The 12066-nt window shown below is 45.6% G+C and overlaps 1 protein-coding gene across 3 annotated transcripts in view; it reads left to right on the top strand.

The window, feature by feature from the left end:
• Positions 1–12066, top strand: part of RACGAP1 (Rac GTPase activating protein 1) — a 176102-nt gene that overhangs the window by 112371 nt on the left and 51665 nt on the right. For all 3 annotated transcript variants that reach the window (XM_069653668.1, XM_069653669.1, XM_069653670.1), the window contains exons 9-12: positions 1982–2112; positions 2231–2395; positions 6617–6712; positions 7030–7228. In XM_069653668.1, coding sequence (XP_069509769.1) covers positions 1982–2112; positions 2231–2395; positions 6617–6712; positions 7030–7228 — 591 coding nt within the window. The remainder of the gene's footprint in view (positions 1–1981; positions 2113–2230; positions 2396–6616; positions 6713–7029; positions 7229–12066) is intronic.

Genomic DNA, 12066 nt, shown 5'->3' with positions numbered 1-12066 from the left:
TGTAAGGGTTACTTGGATACTTGTACTTACTGATTTCGATTGTACAGCTCTATAGCTCACATTACTGGTCTTAAGATAAGCCTGGCTGCTCAGTCCCACTACCAACTTGTGTAGTACATGCCTATATTAAAAGGTTTGTTACCTAATACCAAGCAGATAAGTCTTGTGTAGTCCTCACTAGTTGGACTGCACTAATTCTTACCCAACACCTTCTAAGCTACCAAGGAGCAAATACTGAAAGTGTTTCAGTAGCAGGGGAACTTCACATGTTCTGACTACAAAGAGGCAAAAGATCCAAAAGGCCATTATTCTAGAGTGGAGGCACTGTTTGGGAGGTCTGTGGTGCCACACATCCCATGTAAATAATTTTTTATTCATTTGTTTGCTTGTACAATTAGAAAATACTGTTTCAAGCTGCCCACAGGGCAGGAGCGAGGGTGGGGTGGGGAGAGAGAAGAGGGAGTACATTGCAACACAATGTTTAAGAGCAGAGCAGGGAGAGGGATGAACCTATGCCTTGTGAGTATTCAGAACGTGCAAGTGCAGAAAGGAGAGGGAAAATGGGGTAAGTGCTGCGAAGTATGAGCTTGTGGGTGAGCCATAGAAGAAGTGCTAGGAATGTTGAATGCTACGCGGCCTGTGCCGGAGGAGGTGGAAGTGCGAGACTCCAGAGCGGAGGTTGTGCAGATGCATGGTGCTGTCAGTGGACAAGAGCTGGGAAGAATTGTTGTGGGAGGTCAATGCCCTGAAGTATGCATAAGGGCCAGACACAGATTCAACAACTGTGGGATTTGCAGAGGAGGAGGAAAGTCTTATGGAGCTTCCAGTATTTGAGAAGATCCTGCTCAAGGGGGGGTGAGGGGGGGGGCTATTCCAAAAGAGGGATCCCGCAGAGGAAAGTGAGCAACCCCCAACCGCCTCCCCCTTACCCTCGGTTTAGCAAAACTCTTTACACACACATTTGGTGCCAGAGGAGTGTAGTGGTCTAGAGGGAGAATATTTGGTGAGATAAAGTTGAAGATAGTGTGGTCCCCGGGCCCAGACATCCTTGTGGGTGATGCAGAGGGATTTGAATTTAATCTGAGTAGCAACCGGGAACCAGTGAAGACTAGAGCAGGAGAGATGCGGTCCCTGGGCTTAAGGCAAAGGATGCGTTTCGCTGCCCTATTCTGCATAAGTTGGGAGGGGTTGCAGAATGGAAGGACGATTCAAGAGTCTAGCGAGACCCAGGGCTAGTCACATCGAGCCTCTGTGGGAAGGTGAGAAAAGGTAACATTTCTTTGAGAAGCAAGAGCAGATAGTTGGACTTCTTGGCAATGTTGCAGCAACCGGGAGCCAGTGTTAAGTTGCTTAATCTATGGTGCAGCTGAGGTCTCACATTCTGAACTGTTTGATAAATTATGTACAGGGATTAGTTAGAAAAACAAGTAGCCTCACTTATTTGTTCAGATGGGTACATTGTGCCCGCTACAGATTCTTTGACAACTGGCCGCCCCCTCTTGATTGCTTCAGATTGTGCATAGGTCCAACTGTGGTGGCAAGTATCCAGCAACTTTTGAGCGTGGCTGGGTAGTGTTTGCACAGGGGTACTGTCACTTTTGGTGGGTGTCATGAGGCACCCATGCAGCGCAGCAGGGGCGAAGGGCACCATGTGTGCATGATTAGTTATTTTCTGACGTCTCGGCCTGCTAACTGTATATTAAAACAAAAATATTGTTCTGTGGAGGAGGCAAAGTATCAATCAGACCCTGCTTTGGACTCGGGTAGGTAACTTCCATTGCTCTCAAGGATAGAAATTGACTATGACTTTTCCATTAGACGTCGTCCTTAATAGCACCAAACATTGAGCATGCAGTAGGATCTATGAATTTCATGACGATACCCTTGATTGGTAACTAAGATTACAAATAAGTAAGCTTTCTTTTTCTTGGGTGTCTTTTTTTTAAAAAAAAATGTTTTTTTTTGTTATTTTTTTTTTTAGCCAGTCTGCAAACCTGGAGCAGCGACTCTACCTTGGGTGGTAGAAATGTGGACTTTCATCCTGCAAGCGATGGCACCAGAACTCCGCAAAGCACAGGTGGCATGAGACTACATGACTTCGTTTCAAAAACGGTATGTTTTCATCAAAGAAGCTTGCATAAGATCACTGTTGTGTTGGTTCCAACAATTGGCAGGAAAACTGTAAAATGCACTAACCAATTATTATTTTTGTTTATAATTTAATATTCAGGTTATCAAGCCGGAGTCCTGCGTGCCTTGCGGGAAGCGCATCAAATTTGGGAAACTTTCACTGAAATGCAGGGACTGTCGAGTAGTTTCTCATCCAGAGTGTCGGGAACGCTGCCCCCTTCCCTGCATCCCAACACTCGGAGGTACTCCTGTCCGGATTGGGGAGGTATAGCATATTATGGATGTTTTAATTTATTTTGACTCTGCTGAGGTTCAACGGGGGTGGGCATTAGGGCAGAGGCTTGGGAAAGCAGAATTGCGAGGGCATGGAAACCACCGATCATAATTAAGATGGAGGTGGGAGTTGTCTGCAGCTAGGAAGGTATGATATCCGAAGATAGTTTTTCTCGAGGTTACTAAAGGATGACTATAGTAAGGTGAGTGGAGATTTGTTAGTGTAAGTTAGATTTATTTTTAAGTCCTACCCTGGCTTACCTTTTTTAGGGGTGGTGGGCCCTGAGACAGACATATTAGAATGGCTGTTGTGCTAATGTGGGTGCACGTTAATCCCACCGCTTCAACCTCTAGTGTGGTCTTAGCTGGTATAGACTAAATCACTCAAACCTCACAACCTATATCTTGTGGGGAGTGTGTTTTTTTTTTTTTTAAGGATTTCTTTTTTGTTCTAGGCCCAGTCTGTTTGGCTGGATAACAAAACCTTTGTGTGTTGCTGGGAATGCAATTGGTGGGTTGAATGGCCATCCTTTTATTTAAAGGATATCTATTGGGAGGCTGTAGGCATTCTGAGATTTCCCCAAAACTTTGGAAAGCTACTGCTGAGATGGGCTGCTAAGGAACGTGGGGTGGCCATACTGGCTGTACCTTCAGCTCCATTGTTCCTGCACACCTGTTTCTCCTATCTGTTGGAATCCTTGTTAGTCTTCTAATCTTTAGTCAACCTTGCAGGTGAGACTGGCTGTACTTGCTGAACCTTCTCCCCTGCATTGTGTCCCTAGTAACCGCTTACTTGCTCTGGTATGTAGAGGTAGATCTTTCCAGCCTGAAAATCTGAGTAGCTTGCTGTTACTCTGCGTCTGCTTGGTCGTGGCACTTCTTGTCACCTCCAGCAGTTGCTCCTGTTGTGGGGCTTTTTTGCTGGCTGGTTGGCTGACTATACTGGCTGCTCACTTGGGCTGATCTGTGAATTTTGCTGCGTCCTGTAGATTGCTGCCATCGCTGATGTTGTGGTGTTCGCCTAGTAGGATATCGCTCCTGTTGTCTTCCTTTTTGGGGTTATTGTGTTTGGATCATTCCTAGGTACTAGTTACACCTACACCAACGGCAGATCCCAATTGTCGGTAGGTTTAAACCAGCCACTAAATTCACTAATTTGCCATTCCTGCTCCGAATTTGCAGCAACCAGCACCACGAGTACCAGTTCCCCAGATAATTTTACCCTGATTCTTAAATTGCATTCTCCAGGGTCACATGAGACCCGAGCAGTGGAGTTTCTTTCTACCATTGATCTCCTTTATCCTAAGTGGGCCTTGGCCTCCCTTTGCACCTAGCTGTTCCTGGCCTGGTGGTTCTTGAACCTTGGGATAAAACTCATGTTTGGGGGAGTGGGGTCCCTCTGGTTCACAGTTGTCTAGTTGCCTTTCCTGCTGTAATTGTGGGGTAAAACAAGAACTTGCATAGCTGAACATTCGGAAGGGTTCCTGGACCACCAGTGAACTGGCAAACTCTCTCCTGGGCAACCTCACTATAGCTGTCACTGTTCAGAGTGTATACTTGGAACCTGGAGGAATTTCCACTTGGACGAAAAGATGCCTGCTCCTGGATTTTCAGCCTTCGTGCATCAACAGAAGCCATGCAGGACCGCTTTTGTTTGTCCACTGAAGATCACCAGTAGCTGCCTGATCGTGGACTCCCATTTCAACCTGTTATCTTTGCTCCCTAGAGGTGTCCTGAAGTAGCCTGCGCCACAGATGTTTTTTTTTAAATATTTCATCCCAATAGTGTTAAGCTGTGGAACTGAGATTCAAGCACTGTCTGACCGAAACTAAATCCTGCCTCTGAAACTGACCTCCGGTGACCACTGGGACTCCCTTAACAGGTCCACGGACAGAAGAACTTGTGTCCAACTGATTCAAGAACCTTCGCAGCAGTCTGGAGAAATCTGAGTAAGGGGTGGACGTTGATCAATCTGGGCCCCCATCCATAGGGTTACATGGGCGCAAAGTCCTGTCTCTATTTCTTTTACCCCCTGACACCATCTCGTCTTGTGGCGCCCGAAAACACTTGTGTATAGGCGCCATACAAATGTCCAATAAATCAAAAAAAAAAAAAACCTGGCTTTAGCCAATCGCCTAATAAAGTTCCCTGAAAGTTTAACTTTGGAACTGATGACTTAATTAGGTCCCAATCCATCTTAGGGCTGGACTTGCTGAGACCTAGAGAAAAGTTGTATGGTTGATCGAACATGTTTCTACTGAACTTTATGCATCAGAGTACTATCCTGTTTTACACTTACTGAATCCAATCCTAAGGGTGAATGTATGTGTCTGTTTCATAGTAAGTGTGTGGCAATATTTGCCTAGAGGTTTCATGGCCCATTTGATCTCGGTCTCCCCTCATTTTCAGTATTATGCAGACGACTCTTGGCTCTCCAATCTGCCATCCTCTACCTCCTCCCCCTCGTCTCTCATACCGGACTGCTATTCAGGCATGATGCTCTGCCATTGATCTCTGCCTTAATGCCAGTAAGTCCGAGATCCTTCTCAATGGAACGCCTGCTCCTGGTCCCCCTCTGTCCAGAGAGTTGGGGGGGGTCGGGAGGGGGCTGGGGTAGTCTCCTTGGGTCCCCTCCCCACTTCTGAGGCAAACACATTTGGGATTATCTTTTGACTCCTCTATGTCTCCACACTTCACTGACCTTGCCAAGAAGTCCAACTTTCAGCTCCACCTCCTCTGGGGTAGTCTACCTTTCCTCACCTTCCTTTAGAAGCTCAACGTCTCCAGAGCCCCGGTTCTCTCTAGGCTGGACTATTGCAATAGCCTCTTCCTCAATCCACCTCTTGCCTCCCTTCGCCCCCTTCAACTAATCCAGAATTGGACTGCAAGATTTATCCTTGGCCTCGAGCCCAGAGACCCATCCCTCCAGCCCTATAATCTCGCCACCCTCAATCATCCACAAGGCTGTCTGGGGCCTCTCTACATCCAGCTTTCCCTCCCTAAATACCTCCCTGCCAGAGGCATTCGGTCCTCTGGCTCCAACTCTCAGCAGGTCAAACATTTTAAGCAGAGTGGGGGGTTGGATCCTTTTTCTCTGCTGATTCCTCCCTCTGGAACGACCTCGCTGCTCCCCTCAAACTTCTCGATTTTCCTTTCCTTTTCTCCTCTTCCTTCCCTCTTCCTCTGCGACTGGGGCTTGGTCCCTTCAGAGTCATACAGGGGCTAGACCACCCCCCTACAAGTCCCCGCAGCATCCCTTGCCAGCATTTTCCCTTGGGCACCTTTACCAGGACCAGTCCACCTGGTCCACCGCACTCCTCCTCTTAACTCCCCACCTCCCTTCCCACTTCCCCTGGAAACCCCATTCCTGCACTTCTCCTTCTAGCCACCTCTACCCCCTGCGCTTACCACCTTGTCTTGGACTTGCATCGTAGGATTGTGACTGTTTTTGTTCTTTCTTCCCATGTCCCCCTGCACACCCCCACCTTCCCCCCAACTTGCCTTGCGGCACCTGGAAACACTTGTGTATAGGCGCCAAACAAATGTCAAATAAAAATGTAAATAAATTAGATGTGCTTGGTGCCCGAGACCGTTCTCCCATCGCTTCGTACGTCGAAGACTTGCCTCTCTGCTACCTACTTTGATTGGTTTTGGCTAGACTTCAGTGCCTTTCCTGTTCACCATATTAGGTTGGCCTCGGCTGGTTTTATAAATCCATTTTAACTGCCTCGTATGCATCGTTCTGACCTGAGTGGGCAGGACAATGCCCGAACAGCAAAAGGCAAGACTGAAACCACATGACATGGGAAAGCCATTTTATACTTCAATATGTATTATGTGGCTAAAATAATGAACTGGAAAAGGTGTAAAACGGGGTTCACTGCCTCTAGCCTGTCCTAGGCTCATGAAATATACATTAAATGTTGCCAGTCTCTCTGTACTAGCAGGTTTAGGGGCTGACCAATGCTCCCAACGTAGAGTAAAGCAAGTAAGTGAAGCTAAGAAGGCTTTATGTACCAAATGTCGGCCAGGTTTTCACAACTGTCAAATATGCCGGGTCATATTGAAATTACAGTGGAAAGCAGCAAGAGGAATATTTGCCCTAGCAGTTCACGATGAGGCTGATGATCCAATCAAAACTTTTGTACACTTTATTTTGCCTTCTCTGGTTCAACAGTTGAGTTTCCACTGGTTTCTTTCTTTTTTTCTTTAGGGCACTCTTGCTGACTTTGTCTCCTCCACACCTCCAATGATCCCCTCTGTTGTGGTGCACTGCGTCAATGAGATTGAGCAGAGGGGGTTGCATGAGGTAAGTGTGTTTGGTGATTGGCCAGGGGGTTAGCGGTGGTGGGGGGGGTACTGCATGGTGGTGGGACTTCACGAATAAGTTGATGACAAAAGAATTTGTAACTTCTGTGGAGATTGTAATTTTGTTTAATTTGATCTCTGCAGTTTTAACAGTAAATGTGAGTGGGATATTATGCTAGGAGTTAGGAGCTGGAACTACTTGATGTGGTGATAAAAGGAATTTTTAGGAAGTAGATTTTAGTGGTGTAGGAATCTACGGTTGCTGAACTTTCTTTTTTTTTTTTTTTTAATTTTCTTTACTTCATCCACCACTGGCAGACAGGCCTGTATCGGATTTCAGGTTGTGACCGGACTGTAAAGGATTTGAAGGAGAAGTTCCTACGCAGTAAGACTGTCCCTCTGCTCAGTAAGATAGATGATATCCATGCTGTGTGTGGTTTTCTAAAAGACTTTCTGCGAAACTTAAAAGAGCCCCTGCTTACCTTCCGCCTCAACAAGACTTTCATGGCGGCAGCAGGTAAGACTGCCATTTCCATTGAAGAGTGGCTTTGTTGGATATGTAAGAGCTTAGCATTCAGTGATATTGTAAGGGGGAACATGTAAAGCTATGCTTGTGATCTTGGAAAAGAATACATTACTTAAATTTAACAGATTTGCATTTGATATGTTAGATTCACATGCTGTCCTTAACCCTGCCTTATAATGGTTGTTTTCAGTAGGTGAAACCCGTTTGGTTCATTTAGTGTGCGTCTGGGGGGGTGGGGGTGGGTTCACTACTCCTACAATAGGATTTCCTCATGTGTTATGTAAAGCCGTGCACAGCCAGTCATATTGTGTGCAACAGCTCTTCTCCAGTATAGAGATTGGATGCTTACTCGATTCCTTTCAGAATGACGTTCTGGACCTAAGACGACTTCCTCCTCCGGCACTCACTTTATTTCTGTGTGCATGTTTGGATCCATGGGGATGGGAAGTATTGGTGGAGTGACTGTGTGGCCATGAATACCTGTGCCACCAGGTGTCTACTGATACTATAGATTTCTTCTCAACAACACACAATCTAGTGGATGGTGTGAAAAATGCAGAACCCGTTCTTCGTAACTGTGAATCCTGCCTCTTGTTTCCCAATGCCATTATTATACGCCCGGTGTTCAAGGGCGTACAGGTTTGGTAACAGCCTGCTAGCCACGGCCTAAGGTAGGCCACAGCAAAGCAAGGTCCTCTGTGAAAAGCCATGGTTTATTGCATTCACTTCCCTGGGTTTTTTTTTTGCCGAGATGGGCTCTGCGCATAGTGTACTTACCAAATATGTTGCCCCCCCCCCCAGTAAACTGCTGCTAGGAGAAATACAAACTACCATTTTCTATTTCTATGGAGAGAGAGCAGAAGCTGGGAGGGAGAACCTCCCCCCATGGCAAGCATCCGAATCTGGTGTTGTGTATGGGGCATGGTAGAAAAGGGCAACACCTGGGGAGTCTCGTGCAGAAGGGATGTGACCAAGCAGTTTGGGCTGGACTGCCTCATTTGTGGCAGGACCAAGCCTCATTTGCATATGGCCTTTCCCATTTTGCAATGGCTTGGCAGGCGAACAATGGTCTGGAGGGTTACCCCAGAGCAATGCCAGAGGTTAAGATCAATTCTTAGCCTTCCAGCCATCACCTTTTCGTTTTTCTGAAATAAATACTATAACATCCTATAAACACAATTATAAAAACCAAATCAATACGTACCGCATATAACCCAAAGTATTACCTTGAGAACAGTAGTTCAAGGTATGCATTCAGAATGCAATCGGCTATTCTTGGAGTAAAACCAGGTTACGTAAACCTTTTTAATACAGTCAGTAATTCAAGGGTAGTAGATATTCAAGGGTAGTAGACCCCTGTCAGTCATGCAGTGACAATGAGTTAAATTAATGGAACGGTATGAACCAATAACTACATTTATGACTATCTTCAGTTATACCAGGTGAGTAAGACCTAATGTTAATACATTACAGTTGCTTTTTAGATCGGTGAAACACTGATTACGGTAAGCAATAACTCTTTACACAATTTTAGGATTAGGTCAGTAAAACCCACGGTACAATTATTCAGAGTGGCACACAGCTTTTCACGTTAGGTGAACCCCAAGGCAGACACATTCTAGACAGGCTACACAGCAAGTCTGGGGAAGCAAGCCCCAGTTAGTGAATTTATACTTATAATAATCCAGTGAAGCCAACAGTATCCCTTTTGAGAAGAGGAGGATCCAAATCACATGCAAGTAAAGTTACCCTATATACTTTTAGTAATGGCAGAACACATTCTAAGGTAATAACTTTGTAACTGTTACTATTTTAGAGGGACAGTTACCAATACTACATCAGTAAAATACTTTGAACACTTGATACGATTCAATTCAAAGGCCTGACCTTGTAAGGCCTTCCCTAATCTTGAAGCATGAGGTTTCTCTGTAGCAGAAGAGGGACCCTAGTGATCTAGAGGCCAGCTTTTAGCAGTGTCGGTATAGGCACAGAATGCTGAACAGTCTTGAGTTCCTCAGGAAGGCTCTTCAAACAAGTAAGTACTTTACTTCAGAGAAGACACCTCGGAGACAGTCTAGCATTGGGCCTGGGAAAACTGGATGAGGACTCGTGAATCGCCCCCAAAGTTTCACAGGTATCTCACAAGGCTTAAGATAAGTAATACTCAAGTCAACACAGTATTTCAGCATAGAAAAGGAGTTTACAGTGGGACGTCTTCAGGATCTGCAGTCGAAAACCTGGTCCTTGAATTCCTTTTTGTGGTGACTGAATAAAGGACACTGGAATGGAATTTGCAGCAGGGATCAACGGGGAAGGCTCCAGACAAGAGTTTCTTCAAGGCTGGTCGTGGTTTTGGCACCCTCTTTTCAGGATCCAGGATAAAACTGAATATCACTGGTCGGATTCCTGTCGCTAATCCTGGCGAGCACTCTGGTGAAGGGACTTCAAGGACTCCGATCAAGTCTCTGGAGGTCCTGCAGGAAGCCCCAAAGTTTCAGCAAGAATAGGGAATTTGTAAAAGACTGTGCACCGCGCAGTGGCTCGAGGTCCCAGGTAATGAGTATTGCAGCCGAGCAAGGTCGCAGCACACTGTGAGATGGCTCAAAATGCAGGACTTCCTGAGACTAGTGGATCCGACCAGCCTCTGGGTAAGAGTTGTCTCATTCGGGACCGGCCGGTCAATTGAAAGGAAGTGTTACAGCAGGCTCTGGTTACACAGCAGGCTCTCCGGCCGCTGGAAATTGCAACGGCCGTCGTATCTTCATTTTCAGCTTCCTCTTTGGTTTCAGCTCCAGTGGTCGACTTCTCAGCAGCTTCCAGGGTCTGTGCATTTGACAGGAACTACAGCACAACTTCTGCAATCTCCCCCTGAATTTTACAGAAAGGGGCGGTTTGGCTTTCCAATCAGGACATGTAGCCCAACCCCCTCACTGGGAGTTGGTTCATTTCAGGCAAGGTGTAAGACAAAGGGCTGCAGAGGTGTGGACTCCTCCCTCGCTTCCTGCCTTCTCAGACACTCAGCAACCTGGGCGGGGAATCCAAAGGATTCCCGCCGAAAACAAAACTTCACTGAGGTCGTTTCTGCCTAGAGTGGGAGAAGACCTCAAACAGCATGCACATAAGAAATGGTGAAAAAGGGGCCCACCATCTTTTATATATAAAGATGTATGTATGTATGTTTGTCCAGCTATACAAATCCACACCGTTTAACTCACTGCTACCAAAGTTTGTATGGATTCCTCATTTGTCTGGGGCAAGATCGTAGTCTGTTAGGATGCAAGAAATTCATTCCGTAGACACACATTTACTGATGCGCACCCCGATTCACTACAGTAAGTCTTAGGAGGCAAAATTTGGAAGTGTCTGAAGCAAAATGTTCGATGTGTTGGTTATTCCTTTGAAATGTATTACTACTGTATACAGTTTGAAAAGTTTATTAAAGCATTTTTAAAGGGAATAGCCTTTTTTTTATCACGCCACTCCAAATATGGGAAATGGCAAGGTTACAGTTTACTTTCACAAGAAGAGAGCACAATCGCTCAATCTTTCTTGGGCATTTTCTCAAATGTGCTGAAGCCATTCAGTGACTGAAACATGCCACATACAAAACGAACATCACTTTGAAAAGCTTCATCTGATGCAAAGCGAAAATCAATATCAAGAGCTTCTGAAACACAAAAAACAGCAGCACGACTTGCCGACCAGAGGACAAGGGCAACATCCTCCAGGGCACATGAGACACCACTCGATCAGGTCACGGGCAAAGCATGGTACCTCAGCTAGTTTAAAAAAAAAATGGCCCTCCTGTGCATTACGAAAGCTGAATTGACAGCCTGTGAGTAAAATATTACTAAGTCGTAAAGGTAAAACCACTGCCAACAGGGGAGCCCATAGGGGCAATGCAGCCTAAGCCCAAAAGTTGTAGGAAACTATAACTTCAACCATACACTATGGAGCGACTAAACGGCAACCCATGAGAGGGGGGGGGAGATTCCACTTAACCTAGGGACAAGGTAGAATAGTTACCTATTCCAAGCAAAAGGTTTTGGGGCGACACAGGACGGGAAGATTTATCATATTCAATCTATTCTTGGCAGATCTCAACCTAACGCTAGACACTGCAAAACAGTTTTCCTCCATGGATAGGTGTGGGTCAACAAAGCTGCCTATTATACGCTGACGACCTGGTATTAATTGACAAAACACGTGCCTGCAAGGTCAATTGGACAAATTAACCAAGTACGTGGAGGAAAACAACCTTCAGATAAACACAGCAAAAATGAAAATTTTAGTGCTGGAGAAATAAAAGATCAATAAAATCTTGAGTGGAACATGCATCAAACGAATTGAACAAGTTGGGGCATTCAAATATTTGGGAATACTACATCGCAGCCCTGGTTACTGATTCCCTGCGGCTGGTAGGCCAAAAGACAGTGCCAAATCTTTGGCAAGCCAGGCAATTATATTGAATAATAGATTTGGCCGGTTCTCAATGATCCCCGTTGTGGATTTCTTTAAGATGAAAGTGGTGCCAACACTAACATATGGATCTTCAGAACACTGTTTTTACTAAGTTGGTAGCGTTTGCCACATAAGGTGGCTACCAAGACATTTTAGGTCCTACATCAAGGTTATTTTTTGTTCTTGCTTCTAATTTTGGCCTTGGGAAATTGCCAAAATACATGTCTGCCCTTACACAGGCCCTACCAATGAAGGCATGTGTGAATGAATTTACTTTTAAGCTTAATTAGTGTACCCTAGAAACCTCAATCCATGTGTCTCTCTGCGTGTCTGTGAAAGTTGAGCTTGGCTGGCCACCTCGGAGAGGT

This window comes from Ambystoma mexicanum, chromosome 3q, assembly GCF_040938575.1.
Source record: "Ambystoma mexicanum isolate Mex_15411 chromosome 3q, UKY_AmexF1_1, whole genome shotgun sequence".
Lineage (NCBI taxonomy): Eukaryota > Metazoa > Chordata > Amphibia > Caudata > Ambystomatidae > Ambystoma > Ambystoma mexicanum.
Note: the sequence above shows the minus strand (reverse complement) of the source record. Positions and strands in the feature narration are given on the sequence as shown.